General features: G+C 46.8%; 1 protein-coding gene, 1 non-coding gene and 2 pseudogenes across 2 annotated transcripts; 2 read left to right on the forward strand and 2 right to left on the reverse strand.

Moving 5' to 3' along the window:
• Positions 1 to 367: 367 nt before the first annotated feature.
• LOC138095030 (small ribosomal subunit protein uS11-like) lies at positions 368 to 834 on the forward strand. The gene is given in 2 exon segments (XM_068990994.1): positions 368 to 665; positions 668 to 834. Coding segments are annotated over 2 exon segments (453 nt in total). The 5' UTR covers positions 368 to 379.
• Positions 835 to 6,567: 5,733 nt separating this feature from the next.
• On the reverse strand, positions 6,568 to 15,490 carry LOC138095031 (large ribosomal subunit protein uL6 pseudogene; annotated as a pseudogene).
• Positions 15,491 to 15,544: 54 nt separating this feature from the next.
• TRNAI-AAU (transfer RNA isoleucine (anticodon AAU)) lies at positions 15,545 to 15,618 on the forward strand. Its single transcript has one exon. It is a non-coding gene; the product is annotated as a tRNA-Ile (tRNA).
• A 1,980-nt stretch (positions 15,619 to 17,598) lies between these two features.
• Positions 17,599 to 20,571, reverse strand: LOC138095032 (translationally-controlled tumor protein pseudogene; annotated as a pseudogene).
• Between the last annotated feature and the right edge of the window lie 249 nt (positions 20,572 to 20,820).

Genomic DNA, 20,820 nt, shown 5'->3' on the forward strand with positions numbered 1-20,820 from the left:
GTTGGTGATGGACAGGCAAGCCAGGCATGCTGCAGTCCATGCGGTTGCAAACAGTTGGACACGACTTAGCGACTGAACTGAACTGAACTGAATAAAAATGAAAAGGCTCTTAGCCTTTCCACTAAAATCTGGAACAAGATAAGGATGCCCACTCTCACCACTTTTATGTAACATAGTATTGGAAGATCTAGCCACAGCAATCAGACAAGACAACAGATAGCCAGACTGGAATGGAAGAGGTAAAATTGTCATTATATGCAGATGACATGATACTATATATAGAAAACCCTAAGGACACACAAACTACAAGAACTGATTCAGTTCAGCAAGGCATCCACCCTCTCTTTCCGGTGGCGGAGTCTGGAGAAGACGCACAGAAATGGCACCTCACAAAGGGAAGGAAAAGAAGGAAGACCAGGTCATCAGCCTCAGCCCTCAGGTGGCTGGAGGAGAAAACGTATTTGGTGTGTGCCGCATCTTTGCATCCGTCAACGACACTTCTGTGCACGTCACCGATCTTTCTGGCAAGGAAACCATCTGCCGTGTAACTGGTGGGATGCAGGTGAAGGCTGGCCGAGATGAGTCCTCTGCATATGCTGCCACGTTGGCTGCCCAGGATGTAGCCCAGAGATGCAAGGAGCTGGGCCTGACTGCCCTCCACATCAAATCCGGGACACAGGATGAAACAGGACCAAGACTCCTGGACCAGGGGCCAAGTCAGCGCTCAGAGCCCTTGCCCACTCAGGGATGAAGACTGGGTGGATTGAAGATGTCACCCCCATCCCCTCCGACAGCACCTGCAGGAAGGGGGATCACTGTGGTCCCCATCAGTGAACAGAACTCAAATTATTGCTTTCTGTTAATAAATTGTTTTGATGTAAAAAAAAAAAGTTCAGCAAGGCAACAGGATACAAGATTAACATACAGAAATTGGTTGCATTTCTTTACACTAACAACGAAATACCAGAAAAGGAATATAAAAAATAATCCCTTTTAAATCACGTCAAAAATAATAAAAACAAATCCTACCAAGAAAGTGGAAGGCTTATATGCTGAGGAGTATAAATAAACATTGATAGGACTTCCCTGATGGCCAATGGCTGGGAACTGCCTCCCAGTGCAGCAGACACAGATTTGATTCCTGGTCTGGAAAGGTCCCACTTGCCTTGGAGTGACTAAGCCCACGACCCTAGAGTCCCTGCCCAGCAACAAGAGAAGATACTGCAATGAGAAGCCCGGAACTGCACATAGAGAGCAGCCACCACTCGCCGACTAGAGAAAGACTGCGAGTACACAGCGACGGAAACCCAGCACAGACAAAACAAACAGACAAGTGTTTAGAAGTCTAAATCACATAGCTACATGAAAAAGGCAGAGAGAACACAGAAGATAAATAAGTTGTTCACAGTCAGATTCCATTCATTTCCACCAAACCAAGGCCTGTTTAAGTGGAATTAGAGCCTTAAAGCATGAAAATGGAGTTCAAATTCACTTTTTGTGCAATTCTAAAACTGTCACACCCAAATCCAACTATTTGTATTAAAACTGCTTCTAAAGATCTTAATCAAGGCAGGTGATAAGCATCAGAACTACGTTGTCTTAGTTGTTCAGTCGTGGCCGACTCCTGCGACCCTATGGACTATACTCCACCAGGGTTCTCATCCACAGGATCTTCCAAACAAGAATTCTGGACTGGGTTGCCATATCCTTCTCCAGTCAGAACTAAGGGGCAAGTTAGTTACTAAGTGTAACTCTCAACTAGAGTTTAAAAGAGGATTCAGCTTCTAATTCCTACACTCTTTGAGAGAGAAAGTACTTCAAACCAAATCACTAAAAACAAGGTCAAGATCCTTCAATAAAGAAGGCTGTACCAAATTAATTAGTTCATGCACTGTGGGAAAAATGGTGACCTGAATTACTAAACATCATGAAAATACAAAAAGACGTACAATTATTCATAAACTCATAAAAACGATCATTTTGTAATGTGTAGAAACACTATAACTACGCTGTGCAGCTGGGACTAGCAGTGTTGTGGGTCAATTATACTTGAAAAAAAACAAAATTTTAAAATTTAAAGTGCACCCTTTGGGACTTCCCTCGTGGCCCAGTGGCTAAGACTCCGAGCTCCCAATGCAGGGACCCTGGGTTCGATGCCTGCTCAGGGAACCAGATCCCATGTGCCACAACTAGGACTCCACACTGAAGATCCCGCATGCTGCAGCTAAGACCCGGTACAGGCAAATCAATAAACAAACAGTTTTTAAAAAACAAAAGTTTAAAAGATACAAATCATAAAATGCAAACGTTAACATATAGATCGTGTGTGTCTATGTACTATGTGTGTGTGTGTATATATATATATGTACATATATGCTAACATTTGTGATTTTTGACTGGGATCCTGGAAAAAATAAAAACACCTATCATGGATATTACTGGGATAACTGGGGAAATGTGAGCTATAGACTGCATATTACATAACAGTATTGTATCAGCATGCTATTTACCGTGATTATGTAGGAGAATGTTCTTGTTCTTAGCAGATACTTGCTGAATTACGAATGGTGAAATGTAATGATGTCTACAGCTAACTCTCAAAAGGTTTAGTGAAAATAAATACATAACGGAGAGAGACAGAAAATGCCAGAGCACAGTGAGACAGTACACAAACACAAGGCAAGTGGAGCATCTAGGTGAAGGGTGCACGGATAGTGTACTCTTCTTGCAACTTTTCTGTAGATTCGAAATTTTTCAAAATGAATAGCTGGGAAGGAAAAAAAAAAGAATACAGTAAAAAATAATGTGTATATAAGTCCACACTATACATAAAAATGTAAAGCCTTCTGTAGACCTTGTATTCTAACTGCTGCTTTGGGTGCGTTACTGAAAAAGATAATCACGTAAACAATATCTAACAAAAGAAAATAAGAACCTCTTGGACTTCGCTGGTGGTACAGTGGGTAAGAATCCTCCAGTCGATGTAGAGGACACAGGTTCAATCCTGGTCAGGGAACATTTCACTTGCCTGGGAGCAACTAAAGCCTGTGAGCCGCAATTACTGAGCCCAAGTGCTCCAACTCTTGAAGCCTGCGCACCAGAACCTGTGCTCAGAAAAAAAGAGAAGCCACCACAGTAAGCCCAGGCACCACAACAAAGAGTGGGCCCCACAGGATATAACTAGAGAAAGCCTGCCTGAAGCAATGAAGACCCAGTGCAGGGGAAAATTAATTATATGAAGAAAATAAGAATGTCTTGGAAAGGATGAATGAGATGAATTAATTGTTTTAAACATCTTTGTTACACAATTTATGCCATATACCAATTACCAATTGACAATCAGGATACAATGCAAATTTAACATCATAACTACACCCAACATAATTTAATCTTTTCACAGGTTGGAGTTTTTCTGGACCTCAGGTTCACAGCATAAATGACAAGTATATCTGTACAGTAATGTAAAAATAAAAAAGCAGCCCATTCTAGTTGATTACGCTTGGATTGTTCATAATCCACAAACTGAAGCACAGATAAATATGGTACTCCTCACATTTTCAAGGATGACTAATTTCATAACTTCCCAGCAACGCTGTTACTGAAAGGCTCTTCCAAAATTTCCGTAAAGAAGTTCTGACAAAAGCAGTACTGCTGCTGCTGCTGCTAAGTCGCTTCAGTCGTGTCCGACTCTGTGCGACCCCATAGATGACAGCCCTCCAGGCTCCGCCATCCCTGGGATTCTCCAGGCAAGAACACTGGAGTGGGTTGCCATTTCCTTCTCCAATGCATGAAAGTGACAAGTGAAAGTGAAGTTGCTCAGTCGTGTCCGGCTCCTAGCGACCCCATGGACTGCAGCCCACCAGGCTCCTCCGTCCATGGGATTCTCCAGGCAAGAACACTGGAGTGGGTTGCCATTTCCTTCTCCGAAAGCAGCACTACCTGACCCCAAAATAATAATAAAGTAAAATACACAGCCCAGCTTTCCTCTCAACTGCCTACTAAACCAATGACAATAAAAGGTAGGAAGCCACACTGTAACCGCTCACTACATTACTGCCACCATTTAAAAGAATGAAAAACTCCCCAAACTCTAATGTAACCTCGCACCAAAATAAACCTCAGCTGGACTCGGGTCGACGTTCTGAGACCCCTCACAGCCCGACCAGCCCTGAACCCCTCGGGCTGCCCCCTCCGGCTGCCCCCGGGGACGCGGGTCCCCGGCAGCCCACCGAGATTTGGGGTCCCCACACTGCCCACCTCCCACGCCCACCGAGAGCCTCGCGAAGCCGGCCCCCACCCGCCGCCACTCGCCCTCTGGTCCCGCCCCTCGCGGCTCCACTCAACTCTTCATCCTGGATGCGGAAGCCGGCGACAACCCGTTGCCGATACTGGACGGAGAAGAAAGGGATAGAAGGTGTGGGCCCTGGCTTCCACTCCTTAGAGGCAGAGTCCCGAACTAGGGCCTCCGTGGTGTTCCCTAAACGGAGAGCATTGGGATCCGGCCGCCATGTTGTATCCCTGTCACCCTAGCAACCGTCAGGTCCCGACCACTCCGAGGCCGGAGACCGCGCGTGCGCAAAACGACCTATCGGCGCCCTCTGGTCCTACATGTACGCGTGCGCAGTATGGCCCGCCTCCTCGCTCAAGTTGCTAAGCAACCCTCCTTGCGGCCTTAAGCCGGTCCCGGCTTTTGAGTGTAGGCGGCTTTCTCTGGGATCGCTCTCCCCAGCCGTCCTGAGAATTTAGTGATTTGGGACCTAATGCCTGGACGACAGCCTTGAGCTTTAACTGGGCTGAGACACTAAATAATTGTCAATTGATACCTTTTCTTTGCAGTCGCATGTTACAATTGAATATCCATTGACTGTAGATAATATAGCCCCGCGACTCAAGATTCAAAAATAACAAAAACAGAACAGAGTGGAAATCCTCCCTCCCACTGTTCTGTCCCCAGTTCCTCTCCGCATAAAGTAGGTAACTCGTAAGAGAGCTTTTATTTTTTTCCCCTCTTTCTTACACCAGTGGTAGTCTCGTATAGACCCTGCTTTGTATTTTGCATTTTTCACTTGATACTTTACCTTGGATGCTTTCCCCTGACAGGACCCAGAGAGCTTCATTATTTTGTTTAATGGCTCCTCTAGTTCACGGCTGTCTGTGTGCGCGCTCAGTCGTGCCCGACTCTTTGCGACCCCATGGACTATGACCCACCAGGCTCCTCTGTCCATGGGATTCTCCAGGCAAGAGTACTGAAATGGGTTGCCGTTTCTTCCTCTCGAGGACCTTCCTGACCCAGGGATCTAACTCTCACCTCCTTCGACTCCTCGATTGACAAGCGGATTCTTTTACCCCTGAGCCACCTGGGCAGTTCCACTTCATGGTTGCACCATCTCTTGTTTAACTGGTTCCCTGCTGGACATCTCGGTTGTTTCTAATAAGCTGATCTTTCACACACTGCTGCAGTGACCAGCCCTGAACATACATCATGTTCCATACGTTCGTGTATACCCGTAGGAGAAATTCTTCAAGTGGAGCTGCTGAGTCAAAAGGTTGTTGCTGTTGTTGTTCAGTCGCTAGGTAGTGTTCGACCCTTTGCAACCCCATGGACTGCAGCATGCCAAGCTTCCCTGTCCTTCACTGTCTCCTGGAGTTTGCTCAAATTCATGTCCCTTGAGTCGGTGATACTATCTAACCATCTCATCCTCTGCCTCCCTCTTCTCCTTTGCCTTCAGTCTTTCCCAGCATTAGGAGCTTTTCCAGTGAGTCACCTTTTCGAATCAGAAGGCCAAAGTATTGGCGCTTCAGCTTCAGCATGTCTTTTCGATAAATATTCAGGGTTGATTTCCTTTAGGACTGATTGGTTTGATAACCTTGCAGTCCAAGGGACCCTCAAGAGTCTTCTCCAGCATCACAATCTGAAGGCATCAAAAGGTATCTACTTTGTTTTGTTTTTTTTTTTACTTCACTTTAAAAATTTGAGTCAAAATTCACATAACATAGAATCAACCATTTTAAAATATGACATTCAGTACATTCATGAAGTTGTGGAACCATCACCTTTATCTAGCTCCAAAACATTTTCATTGCCCCAGAAGGGAACTCCAAACCCGTAAATCAGTCTCAAAAACATGATACTAAGTGAAATAAGCCAGACACAAAAGGCCACCTGTTGTATGATTCCGTTTACAGAGGAATTCCAGACTGGACAAATCCATAGAGACAGAATGTAGATACAGGCTTCCAGGGACTGTGGGAATGAGAGTGACTGCTAAACAGGTAAGGGATTTCTTTTTGTGGTGTTGACAGCATTCTGGAATTAGATACTGGTGATGGCTGCACAACTTTGTAAGTCTAGTAAAAATCACTGAATTGTATGTATTAAATGGTTAGAATGGTCCATTATGTGAATTTTATCAAGTGAATGGAAAAAAAAACAGGGTGATTATTGCTGGTATTGTGTGTTTTTTTTTTTCAAATCAAAAGAGCTTTTATTTCATCTTTAAAATATCACAAATGAGTCCAAAGAATCATCTGGCATCTTGTGGTTTCTATAGCCGGACCACCAAGAGCTTATTCATCAGCCTGCTGAACTGTTCCTTTTTCAGAAACGTAGATACCATCCAAAAATTTTCTGATATCCTTGTGGCTTGCTGAATCTGACACAAGTTCCATGTGGTTTCCTTAAAGACTCGACTCATCTTCCTGGGCTTGAGGTACTGTATAAACAATGTCTGGCCTCTTCTGAACCCTGTGGATGTATTTTCCACCCCCAAAATTTTCAGATTTCAGCAAAAGAACCATTCTCCTGAATAGCAACATCGATGGGGAAGTGAGCACACACAGACCTCATCTTGTAACAGAAGCCCAGTGTGACACTTTTGATCATGTTCTGTACACGACTACAGATCGTGCAAACAGTAACCAGTTCCTTTTTATTTCCCCACCATTTGTCAACTTGGAGCCTCTTCTTTTCCTTTCCGAGGAGACTGAATGCTACGTTGACGTGATCGAAGTCCCTCCACTGAGACTCTGGGGCCCTTCACTGTGCGTCCCTTCAGAGTAAGCGCAGAGTCATGACTTAGCCACTGAGTGCTGCTGCTACTAGCTCAGAGTCATGTCGACGTTTCTGGAGCGCCGGCAGTCCGATTGCTGAGAATGGTCTACATTCTCTCAGTGGATGAGGTGTGGGTATTACTGTGGGTGGTCCTGTCCTTGTTGGCTCTGAAAAGCCACATCTAATCTCTCCAGATCACTGGAATTGATTTCTCTCCTCTTTCTCCTTGTGGTCTTTCCCCTTACATGGGGACTTGTATTTAAGTCACACTGATCTCTCTTTCTTTCTCACATTGTCTTTTTCATATCCCTTTCTTCTACCAAGGTAGGTTCTAAGCTTCTTAGCCCACCCACCTGTCTTATCTCTTCTGCAGGCGAAAGGACTTTCTGGGTAGTCACTGAATACCTGTTAAAAGGTGAACCGGTGAATGCATTTTATATCATCATCTGGATCTTCTGTTCACCACTGTGGACAATTAGTAGTGAAATCCTGAGGAAGCCCAGGGGGGTCCTGATCCTGAGGAAGGGTCACAGCAAGGCGTCCCCTGTAGGCAGACACAGCCTTGGTGCTCCTCTGCAGGTGAGCAGGGGCTATTGGACTTCAGCCCTCCAGGCCACGGACACCAGCACCCGGGTCTGCAACCTGCACTTCGAACTTGGAGGCCTTGGGAGAGGAGAGTGGGAGGGCCTTCGGAGTGGAAGATCAAAGGAAACAAACTGGGACCTTAGCAGGAAGGCAGAAAGGGAACTGTGTGAGATTTTGCCTAGAGCGGAGGTTCTCAATCTTTAACCTGCGCTGAACTCACCTGCCTTCAGGTGATTCTGGACTCTGCAGGGCCCCAACCACAGACTTCCTGAGTTTGTCATTCTGGGGTGGCATTTGAAAATTCATGTCTTGGGACTTCCCTGGTGATCCAGTGGCTAAAACTCTGCGCTCCCGATGTGGGGGGCGCACAGGTTCCATTCTTGGTCAGAGAACTAGATCCCACCAGACTCAACTTGAAGACCCGGTGCAGCCAAATAAATAAGTATGATAAATATTAAAAAGAAAGAAAATGTGCATCTCCAACAGAATCCCAGGTGATGCCACTGCTGCACTTAACGACCATATTTTGAGATCCACTAGCTCATTCTTTCTTTAATTCTAAGAAGACTAGGAAATGCTACTTCAGAATAGCCTGGGAAGTCTTTCTGTAGAGTTCATAGACAGCAGACTCAGCCTTCTCGGGTTTCAGGTGTGTGGCCTAGGCCCTTGCTTGTTTAGACCACTCTTGCACTAAGTGACAAAGGAAGAATGGACAGACGAGAAATAATGGGCTGCGAGCTCCTCCAGGGAGGGCCCTGCCCTGAGCCCCTTGCCCGCTCAGTACATACAGCCACCAGGGACATGTCACATGCTCACAAGATGCTTGTGAATGAAACCAGCCTGCATCCTTGGAGCTCTGCTTTTAAAGCTCTGCATGAATAGCACCTAATTATAGCCACTTGCGCCTTTTGACTCATTCCAAAACTGTTCCTCAGACAGTTCATCCTGTATCCCAACATTAGCTTTTCCCTAATTTCCAGTCTCAAGAGATTCAAGCTATGTTTAGCAGACAATCTGTTTCTGCTGAGCTTCTTAATTAACGTTCAAAGCAGGAAATGGGCAGAAGTTAGAAAAATTAGGGAAGACAGAAATTTCACACATGTTAACCTCGGTGAGGTGGATGAAACGCAAATCTACCTATGGATATTAGAAATCAGATTGACTTTAGAAAATAATGAAAAAAAAAGAAAAAGAAAATAATGGAGTTCCCTGGTAACCTAGTGGTTGGGACTCAGCGCTTTTGCTGCTGGGGCCTGTGTTCAACCCCTGGTTGGGCAACTGAGATCCCACAAGCCATGTGGCATGGCCAAAATAATAATAATAATATAAAAATAAATAATAAATGTATCTCAGAGGAAACTTAGCAAGAGCAGGAATGTGAAATAAGAGCAAGAACATCAGCCATTCAAATGAACATGAAGAATGGCAGTTAACCCAAGCAGTTACAAATGAGGTTGTGGTCAAGTGTGGATGCAAAGCAAGTCAATGTCAGGCTAAAGAGGAGTCCAGGCACTTTTCCAACAGAAAGGCACATGGAACAATAGATTTTTAAGTGGGAAAAAACTTTTCCTAAGAAGAGAATAGAAAAATTCTTAAAGTGGTAGGAGAGTGAGCCAAGTGAGTGACCCCAATCAGCGAACCAAGTGGGTGACTCCAGCCAAGTTACAGGGCCAGTGTTTCCTCATTTCTGAACAATGAGGATAAAAATACCCTCTGCAAAGAGTGAGGCAAAGAGTGAAGAGTAGATGTGATATCTCTGTCTCTCTAGAGGATATTGTTTGATTTTGCCCAGACTCTGAAACCAGGCAAGACCCTGTAGGACTCCTGGGCACAAAAGCCTTTCTGTGTCCCCCTTTCAGTGTCTTGTTTGTAGGAAATAGACGTCATTCAGCCTCCATGACCTCCCCTGGGTCCCAAGGAGCAGGTGCACGCGGTTGCCAGCTAGGGAAGGGAGGAGATGTGGAGACAAAGGAGGAGCAGGCAAGCCGAAGGGGGAATGGAGGACCTAGCAGGCGCAAATGGGCACGTGCAGAATGAATGAACACGGTCCTGCTGGATAGCACGGGAAACTACGTTCAATATCCTGTGATAAGCCATAACGGAAAAGAATATGAAATAGATTGCACATATATGTGTGCGTGTGTATAACGGGTCACTTTGTTGTATAGCATGAGTGCGTCCGTACTAAGTTGCTTCAGTCATGTCTGACTCTTTGTGACCCTATGGACGACAGCCAGCCAGGCTCCTCTGTCCGCGGGATTCTCCAAGCAAGAATACTGGAGTGGGTTGCCGTGCCCTCCTCCAGGGAATCTTCCCGACCCAGGGGTCGCACCCTGTCTCCTGCATTGTCAGGTGGACTCTTTCCTGCTGAGCCACCAGGGAAGCCCATTCTTTTCCACTTCACCCAGAACTCTGTCTCCAAAATTTAATTTGGTGTCAGTGTATGGAGGCTGGATTCTGCATCAGGTCTAAAACAGGCCTGGCAGAGAACAAATGTTCGATACAGGTTGTTGACTAATCAAGAAACACCATCAGCCGTCACCTGCGCTGTCACTCCTCCGTGAGGAGGGGCAAGCCGACTTCCGACGAGTGTTGAGCATCTAGGGCAAACCTTGGGCTTCCCAGGCGACTCAGTGATAAAGTGCCAAGCGGCAGACACAGGTTTGATCCCCAGGTCAGGAAGGTTCTCCTGGAGAAGGAAATGGCAGCCCACTCCAGTATTCTTGTCTGGGGAAATCCCATGAATAGAGGAAGCTGGTGGGCTACAGTTCGAGTCACACAGTTGGACACGACTTAGCAACTAAACAACGATAACGAGGGTAAACCTTAATCCTTGAACAGGCAGACTGACGGGTTGTGGAAGTCATATGGCCCGTTGTTGGGGATCCAGAGAGGGGAAGGTCTTTACCAAAATCACCCACTGACTGGCGGCCCCCTGGGCTCTGACCCAGGTCTTCGGCTTCTAGCTCCCTGTCCTTCTCCAGCTGTTGTGTCTAAAAGAGACCTTTATAAAAGCTCTCCAATGCATGCACGTACTCTCAAGAAGTACATTTTACGAGTCCCTTGAATCAACCTATTTGTTGTAGCAAATGAGAAGCAACATCTGGAAAACCCTTCTGTTTGTCTGTTTTTCTTTTGTATTATCTAACAGCTTTGACATAGTACATATTGTACAATGAAGCATTTCGCTTCTCTTTTTTCCTACCCTTCTTTCTTTTTTCTCCAGAATCGGCTGGCAAGAATTCAGCTTCAGTGTTGAAAGTGCTTTGCTCTCTCTTTGTCTCCGCGCACCAGGGCCCCGAGTCAAAATGAAAAATATAAAAAGGGGACTTCCCCGGTGGCCCAGTAGTTAAGACTCCACTGCAGGATCATGGGTTCAATCTCTGGTTGGGGAACAAAGATCCCACAAACCTCGCTGCATGGCCAAAACAGGAAAAAAAATTGCCAGGACAAAAGGACACGTTTCCAGATCGAAAAGGCTGTGAAATGCTCAGCACAGTGAATTTGACATTCATTTAACAAATAGTTAATTGAATGTGTGCTGTGCCTGGTGCTGTTCAAGGAACCTGGGGTCCGTGAGTGTGAGTTTGGAGGGAGAGATGAGTGATGCTTCTGCAAGCTGGGGAGCATCCAAGAATGCCAGCAAAGTGCCAGGAGCGTGGGAGCGGGCCCGGAACAGGTTCTTCCTCAGAACCTTCAGAGGGAACCAACCTCGAAGACACTTGACCTTGGACTTGTGGCCTCCAAAACTGTGAGCGAATAATTGTGTTGTTTCCATCACCCGGTTTGTGGGATTTTATTATGGCACCTCTAGGAAATGAATGGACTTCCCTTGGTGGCTCAGATGGCAAAGAATCTGCCTGCAGTGCAGAAGACCCCAGTTCAATCCCTGAGTCGGAGAAGGGAATGGCAACCCACCCCAGTATTCTTGCCTGGAGAATCCCATGGACAGAGGAACCAGGTGACTAATACACGCTCTGAGAGGAGACGAATACAATGGTGCCTTTATTTTCATACCAAAGGTTTCAATTTATAAACAGAATGACACGTTTTATAAGTTGATTTTAAAGCAAACAACCAAAATCTGAGATAGTTGCCTGCAACAGAGCACCCCCTTGGATATTTAAAAACCCATGTAACTATACGGGTTTAATTCTGATTATGTATGTGTTTTTCTAACTCAAAGATTGAAAATTAGGACTTGTTTGTCCTGGAAGCCCTGTAAGATGGGGTGAGAAATGGCCGGAGAAGTTCAGACAGGTTTGAAGAAGAGCGCTGCAGCCTTCCGCCAGCACCGGACTCCGTGGAGCCCAGGCACCCAAGTGCGCAGCTCCCTACGTCGGTCTAGGGTGCCCCCTGCCGTCTATTCTTAGTCACTGCGTCTCCCGACCTTGAATCCTGGGTGGCCTTGTCTGCTCAGGAAACGTGGCTGGAACAACCACGAAAGAGGGTGATGAGGCTGTGGCAGAAGAAAGCGGGGAAAGGAGCAGGTTGGGGGGGGGGGTCTTTCAAGCGGCTGTTACTCCGGCTGTGGGATTGCCCGATACAGTACAGGATGCCCAGCTGAAACCGAATTTCAGATCAACCGCATACTGGTTTAGTCTGCGTGCTAAGTCTCTTCTGCGATCGTGTCCGACTCTTCGCGACCCCGTGGACTGTAGCCCGCCAGGCTCCTCTGTCCGTGGGATTCTCCAGGTTAGAATACTAGACTGGGCTGCCACACCCTCCTCCAGATCTTCCCTCCCAAGGATGGAACTTGCTTCTCTTATGTCCCCTGCATTGGCCAGGTGGGTTCTTTACCGCAAGGGCCACCTGGGAAGCCGCTGGTTTAGTAGAAGCATGCCCCAGATAGTGCACAGGACAGACTTATGCTAAAGTATTTGCTAACTCTGGCAACCCTATCAGGGCTGGGCCAGAAAAGGACAGTTTGAACTCAGAGAAATAACTTTATCTGACTTTGTTTTAAAGTGTTAGATAATTTTGAAATTAGTTCGTGTATCCATCTTGTAACTGAGAACCCTCTGGGGCCTTCCCGGGACAGACGCCCTCCCCCATGTCCTCTGGTCTGGCTTCTCTTGGAAGCGCCTAGATAACAGTATCTGTTGCACAGCTCCTGAGTTGTTTACAGGTGCGAACAACCACCACCAAATGGAAGGAATTAACTTCTTGATGACCATGAGCGCAAAGCCCCAGGCCTACTGATGCTTAAGGAGTGATAAGGTTAACCCCGTGACACCATCCCGTTACCGCTAGCACCCAATCAGAGAACTGTGTATGAGCTCATCACACACCCCATGATGCGCCCCCCCCTCACCTGGCCTTTAAAAATGCTTTGCTGAAACCCACTGGGGGGTTGGGGTATTCCGAGCACCAGCTCTGCTGGACTCCTTGCTTGGCTCCCTACAATAGATGTCACCCTTTCCTTCACCATAACCTGGGGCCAGTAGGTGAGCTTTACAGTAAACAAACGAGGGGACCCAAGTTTGGTTCAGTAACAACCTGACTCCTGTTTATTAATCATGAATTATTCCAGACAGGGTGCTAGACTCTGGACATTCACCTGTAAGCAAAATGGGCAGGATGCCTGCCTACAACTCATCGTAGGCAGCTCACTCTACCCTCTTGGCTTACACCGATCTATCCTTGTCCTTGAGAACACAGTCAAGCGTCCCAGTCTCCAGGAACTTGTCCAATCAACCCTCCACTAGCACCACCGTTTAATACACTCAGCATGGCACCTAAGCTCGTCTAAGCACTCTAAAATGTGTCTTTGCCAAACCTGTCCATGCCTTAAGTAAGGCAGAGTTTTTCCTCCTCCCTCCTTTTGAAGATGTCTGGAGATTGTCGTCATTTTGCCCTCTTTTGTTAACTAGCACATGAATAAATCATGAAATAGCTGTGGAATGGGCACTGTGACAGCCACTGCAAAGGCTAAGGTCTGTATGCAAAAAAAAAAAAAAAAAACAGAAAGTGCTGGGAAGACAAAACCCAAAGACGTCCATTCCCCAAGCCGTGTGTCCTCGGGGTCTCTTGGTCCCTGAGAGGCCCTAGCCGCCTGCGCTGATGCAGCACAGGTCTGAGCTCCCTGAAAACCAGATTAGGTCTGTTTTGCTCACAGCCGATTTCTGGGGCTTAGGGTATGGCCAGGCTGAATGAGGATGTTTTGACTGAGTGGCTGTTTGTCCACGCTTGGTTCTCCAGCCCTCCTGGTGGTGAGGTGAAGAACTTCACATCTTTTCATGATACTTATTTTTTACTTCTATTTAATTGGAGGATGATTACAATATTGTGATGGTGTCTGCCGTACATCAACATGAATCAGCCATCGATATATATATGTCCCTTCCCTCTGAAACCTCCCTCCCCAGCCCACCCCTCTAGGTTGTCACAGAGCCGGGGCTTTGGGTTCCCTGTGCATCTTTTCATGACATTTATTTTATTTATAGTTTGGCCACACCTGGAGGCTTATGAGATCTTACTTCCCCCACCAGGAATCGAACCTGGAGCGTTGCCAATGATGGCTCAGCATTTTAACCACTGGGAAATTCCCTACTTCACATCTTTTCAATTAAATCTGTTCAGTTAAGATTAACTAGGCTTGGCTTCTGCTGCTTGCAACAGGGAACCTTGATGAGACGTCTCCCTCGGGAGCACTTTTTTTGGGTGATCAGACCAGAGGCGTAGACTAGGTGAAAAGCTGGAGCTCCGTGTCTGCGCTCTGGAGCACCTGCTCATTAGCGCAGGCAGCTAGGGCCTCTCAGGGACCAAGAAACCCCGAGGACACACAGCTGGAGGAATGGACGTCTTTGGGTTTTGTCTTCCCAGCACGTTTCTGCTGTTTTTGTTTTTTTTTTTTTTTCATACAGACCTTTTGCCTTTGCAGTGGCTATCACATTGCCCATTCCACAGCTATTTCATGATTTATTCATGGGCTAGTTAACAAAAGAGGGCAAAATGACGACAATTTCCAGACATTTCCAAAAGGAGGGAGGAGGAAAAACTATGCCTTACTTAAGAAACATTGAGGAACCACTTAAAATGACATTTTCAATCACTTAGAGATATACATGTAATAGAATGTTCAGTACAAAAAGCAACATAAAAATTATTCTCTTTTTCACAAGGTTGCATATATTTAATACACCGTCCAATGAAAACAGATTGGCAGGAAGGATGCCAAGACCCCAGTAGCCATTGTTTCTCAGGGCGGTGGGGAATTCGGAGGTTCTTTGGTCCTTTATCTGGTTTTCTGCATTTTCCAAACTTCATTTAGCAGTGCCCAATGCTCTTGATTGGAGAAGGCAATGGCACCCTACTCCAGTACTCTTGCCTGGAAAATCCCATGGGCAGAGGAGCTTGGTGGGCTGCAGTCCATGGGGTCGTGAAGAGTCGGACACAAGAGCGACTTCACTTTCACTTTTCACTTTCATGCATTGGAGAAGGAAATGGCAACCCACTCCAGTGTTCTTGCCTGGAGAATCCCAGGGACGGGGGAGCCTGGTGGGCTGCCGTCTATGGGGTCGCACAGAGTCGAACACGACTGAAGTGACTTAGCCATGCTCTTGATATACGAAGTTTCCACGCTGTGAGATTGGCAGTGATGAATAAAAATAGCACTGAGTTGGAGAATCCTACTCCCCAGTTAAGAAGTTTCAGGGGCAGCTTGCATTTGTCCAGTGAAAGCCTCCAGTTCGCTCTAAGAAGTCTCCTCCCCTCCCCTTAAAGGCCTCAAGGCCTCAGTTGTTTTATCTGGCCCACGGCGGTGACTAGGAGGACCGCGGCAGCGCGGGCGGGCGGGCGCTGGCTGGAAGTCGGCGCGGCGGACTCCGCCCGGAGGCGCTTCGCCGGCTCCATGCGGCGCAGGCGTGGTTATCTGGTAAGTGAGCCGGCGGCGCTCTGCGCTCAGCTGGCCGGTTAGCTCAGTTGGTTAGAGCGTGGTGCTAATAACGCCAAGGTCGCGGGTTCGATCCCCGTACGGGCCACAAAAAAGACTTTTTTTTCCCCCAGCTTATGGATTTGTTTCACAACTGTCTTGAAAAATAGGCTTCTTGAGTGCCGTGGGCCGCGTGCAAACAGAAGGAGTCGCGGAGTCACTCTGGACTTGGGTCGGAAGTCGGGGCGGGGTGCGGAGGGAGGGGAGGGGCGGGGTGCGGAGGGAGGGGAGGGGCGGGGTGCGGAGGGAGGGGAGGGGCGGGGTGCGGAGGGAGGGGAGGGGCGGGGTGCGGAGGGAGGGGAGGGGCGGGGTGCGGAGGGAGGGGAGGGGCGGGGTGCGGAGGGAGGGGAGGGTACCCCAGCTGGGGGCATGCTGCTCGCTTAGGGCATATTTTAGGATACTCTCCGATGTCACTGCGGGTTGCTCCCCAATGCAGAGCTTCTGAGAGCCCTCGGGGTACCTCAGTTTTCAGTTTTCTGGAATTTCTTAGGGTTGAAAATCCAGCCTTGGAATTCATTCATTACACACGTTTTTGTTTTTTTTAATTGTTGTTGTTGCGGTTCTTTTTTTTTTTTTTTATGGAAGGCTTCACGAATTTGCGTGTCATCTTTGCTCAGGGGCTCTATCTCTGTATCCTTCAGATTTTAGTGTATGTGCTGCCCGAGCGAAGGCCATTCCCCACGTGTTTATGGAGAGCCTACTGCACGCATCCTAGTCCAGCTGGGGAACCCGGAAGAGACATGCATCCCGGCAGGCGGCAGGCGTGGAGACAAGAACCGGCCAGATGAGCACAGTCTGTAGTGAGGAGTTAGGGTTAGAAAGCAAATAGGGTAGCAGGCCGGGGAGAAAGAGAACCAGGCATAGATTTCAGGACATGAGAAAAGCCCTTTCAGACCTAGCTAATTAGTGTTCTAAGCCTGGCCACCATACTTGTCCTTGAACAGGTCTCAGTAATAATGAGACTTGTTTAGTTTAAATGCATGTTAGTTTTAGACATTAAAGATGCTTGCTCCTTGGAAGAAAAGCTGTGACAAACCCAGACAGCATATTAAAAAGCAGAGACATCACTTTGCCGACAAAGGCCTGTCTAGTCAAGTCTATGGTTTATCCAGTAATCATACAGGGATGTGTGAGTTGGACCTTTATAGAAGGCTGAGCACCAAAGAATCAATGCTTTTGAATTGTGGTGCTAGAGAAGACTCTTGAGATTCCCTTGGACAGCAAGGAGATCAAACCAGTCAATCCTAAAGGAAATCAACCCTGAATATTCACTGGAAGGACTGATGCTGAACCTGAAGCTCTAATACTTTGGCCTCTGGATACAAAGAGCTGACTCGCTGGAAAAGACCCTGATGCTGGAAAGACTGAGGGCAAGAGGAGAAGGGGACGACAGAAGATGAAATGGTTGGATGGCATCAATGGATGTGAGCTTGAGCAAACTCTGGAAGATGGTGAAGGACAGGAAAGTCTGTCATGCTGCAGTTCACGGGGTCACAAAGAGTTGGACATGACTTAGCGACTGAACAACAACAATTTTTAGACAACCTACATGACATGTGTTTTTTCCCCTCAAAAATCATACCTCCACTCCACAGGGAAGGAAGGAGAGGGTAGCACTGAAACAGATGTATTATCATATGTAAAACAGAGAGCCAGTGGGAATATTCCGAGGGAGGGAGGGAGCTGAACCCAGTGCTCTGTGACAGCCTAGAGGAGTGGGATTGGGTGGGAGTCGGGAGGGAGGTTCAAGAGGGAGGGGACATATGTATCCCTGTGACTGATTCATGTTGATGTACGACAGAAACCAACACAACACCGCCAAGCCGTTTACCTCCAATAAGAAATTAATAAAAATTTTAAAATTAAAAAAAAAAAAACACAACAACAACTCTGAGCCACCAGGGAAGCTCTAAATCAATGAGAAAATAAATGAAAAGCTCAGGATGACATCAGTCCCAGTTGTCTAAGTCCTGGTGTTGTGTGGATGAAAAGCAGCAGGCAGCCAGTTGTGAGGATAGTTGTTTCAAACTCACAGCCAAGTGTGTTCACATTTTTCCATTTCTAAGCCATCCTTAAAGAAAAATCATGTATGGGGTCACACCGTCCTCACAGTAGTCCAGCAGAGCAACCATGCCATCTGAATCCATGTGTACACTAATAAAGAACCAGTCGTTTTTGAAACTAGTAAGGATGTGCTTGGTTTGTTCCACAGCCCCTGTCGTAAAAGGTTTTAGTTTTTCTGGTCTCCTCTTCAAGTTTCCCTTTGATTGACCTCATGTAATCTTTCACGTATTTCTTGTAAAACCATGCAACCCACACTGGGACTTGAGCTCATGGTCTTTTAACTGAGATCACACACCTGGTCTCAGGACTTAATGAAGCTCAGGTTCTTGATGTCTCATAGCAGAAAGAATTCTGTGACAGACAAAGTGATAGGTGAGAAGTGGATTTATTTAGAGAGAAACGCTCCACAGGCAGAGCGTGGGCCATCTCGGAAGGCAAGAGCGGCTCCAGGGTTCGGGGTTGCCACTTTTTATTGGGGTGGGTAATTTCATATGCTAATGAGCGCCTGTGAGTGTGTCAGTTAGCTTGCTGACACGGTACAGTGAGCATACACTGAGGCTCAAGGTCTAGTTTAAGTCTTGTCACCATCTTGGACCCCGTTGGCTCTAACCATTTATGTTGTGTCCTAGGGCTGTGCCATCCTTTTCAAGGTTGTGCCCCACCCCCTTTCTCTCCCGTTTCACTTGTAGGCTTCTTTTGTGAAGTGGATTTCCTCCAAGTGATGGTTCATGACAATATCAATGTCAGCGATTGCTGTGTCTTTCAGTACCTTCATCCTTGGGGGTCTTCAGCAAAGAAATTTCCACCAAAGAGCGAGTCATCAGTGTTGCCCTCTGTCCTACTGGCCATATTCCCTTCCACCTCCAGACACGATCTGTCCACGACAGCGCGTCTGCAACCTCCCGGATGTGGCAGATGGCAGAGAACATCTCATCATGGCTGATGAGGTCCTCGTAGATGATTATGATGGTGACTGGAGGGAGACCACAGCGGCGCTAGCTTAGTAGGAAGCTGGAGCTCAGAGCAAACACAGTGCAGCCTAACGTGGGGGTGAGCAGGCGGAAAAGCTCAGTGATAACAACCTGAAGGGCACAGAGAACAAACTGTTATGTGGCAAGAGAAGTGACAGTACCAAAGATAATAAATCCGTTGTAAAGACTCCCAGTTCTGTTTCAAAGGTAAAGATTAGCCTGAAGCACTTTCTTGAGCTATTTTGCAGAATTTAAACTCCCTCCGCCAGATCTACTGGAACCTAAAGGTTCGTGATGTTGACATTTTCTGACTCTCCTGATTTCAATGAGCATCTTTGCCCCACTGCTATGCTGAATTCTCCTCTGCTCAATCCCCTTCATGAATATGTATATACCACCCAAGCCCCTTCCCCAGTTTTGCTGTTTGAATTGACACCACTTTAGGAAAGATCCCTGGTGTTCTCCTTACTTCCTGCAAGGAATGCGCCCTTCCTTCAGATTTTGACTTGGCTGTCTTTTGGGTCCACACTCACCTAGAGGCGAATCCAACTTTTGGGTAGCAGAAGCATCTGGAAATCTTTCGGTACATTTTGTTTTTTGTTTTTCAGGGAGATCTTAGACTTCACATCTTTTGTTAACTTTTTATTTTGTATTGGGATATGGCCAATTAACAATGTTGTGATAGTTTCAGGTGAACAAGGAAGCGACTCAACCTTTCATATATGTATATCCATTCTCGCCCAAACTCCCCTCCCATCCAGGCTGCCGCGTAATACTGACTAGCGTTCCATATGCTATACAATAGGTGCTTGTTGGTTATCCATTTTAAACAGAGCAGTGTGTACATGTCCATTCCAAACTCCCTAACTATGCTTTCCTCAGCAACAAATTCATGTTCTAAGTCTGTGAGTCTCTTTCTATTTTGAGTTCATTTGTATCATTTGTTTATAAACTGCCCGTATAAGAGATGCCATAGGATCTTTCTCCTTCTCTGTCTGACTTCATGCAGCATGACACTCTGGGTCCGTCCATGTTGCTGCAAAGGGCATTATTTCATTCTTTTTAAGGGCTGAGTAACATCCCATTGTGTATATGTACCACACTTTATTTGTGCATTCCTCTGTTGATGGACATTTAGGTTGCTTCCATGTCTCAGCTATTGTAAAAAGTGCTGCAATGAACACTGGGGTGCATGTATCTTTCCAGACCATGTTTTTTTCTACATATATGCCCAGGAGTGGGATTGAAGGGTCATATGATACCTCTGGGCTTCCCAGGTGGCTCAGTGGGTAAAAAACCTGACTATGATGCAGGACCTGCTGGAGATATGGGTTCGATCCCTGGGTCGGGAAGATCCCCTGGAGGAGGGCATGGCACCCCACTCCAGTATCCTTGCCTGGAGAATCCCATGAACAGAATCCCATGGACTGGCAGGCCACAGTGCAAAGGTTGCCAAGAGTCGGACACAACTGAGCACAGCACACGGTAGATCTATTTTTAGGGTTTGGTTTTTTTTTTTCCAGTTTACCATCTGGTGGCTCAGTGGTAAAAGGGACACCCTGTCAATGCAGGCAACCCACTCCAGTATTCCATGGAAATTCCATGGACAGGGAAGCCTGGCAGGCTAGAGTCCATGAGGTCACAAAAGAGACACGACTTATCGACTAAAAGACAATACTGTTCTCCATAGTGGCTGTACCAATTTATATGCCTCCCCACAGTGTGGGAGAATCCCCTTCTCTCCATACCCTCTCCAGCATTTATTGTTTGTGGATTTTTTGACGACCATTCTGGCTGGTTAGACTTCACATTTCTTCCTCTCAGTTCTGCAGTATGTAGCGAGAGGGCAGCTGGATGAATTTCTCACTCATAGTCCAAGTCAGGCATTTTTAGATTTTTAAAAAATGTTTATTATTTATTTGCCTGCCCTGGGCCTCACTTGCGGCACCAGAATCTTCCATCTCCATCGCAGGGTCTTTAGTTGTGGCATGTGAACGCTGAGATGCAGCACGTGGGATCTAATTCCCCAGCAGGGATTGAACTGGGGCCCGCTGCATTAGGAGCGTGGAGTCTTAGCCACTGGACTGCCAGGGAAGTTCCCAGGAGTTTTTCGTTTAGCAAAGGCTTTTAAGGGTGGATGCCATCTTACGTCAAGGTCCAATCATGTTTGAAAAAATCTCAAGTGAGAACATCTACTAAACCATTCATTCATTCTT

Source organism: Capricornis sumatraensis, chromosome 19 (assembly GCF_032405125.1).
Source record: "Capricornis sumatraensis isolate serow.1 chromosome 19, serow.2, whole genome shotgun sequence".
Classification (NCBI taxonomy): Eukaryota; Metazoa; Chordata; class Mammalia; order Artiodactyla; family Bovidae; genus Capricornis; species Capricornis sumatraensis.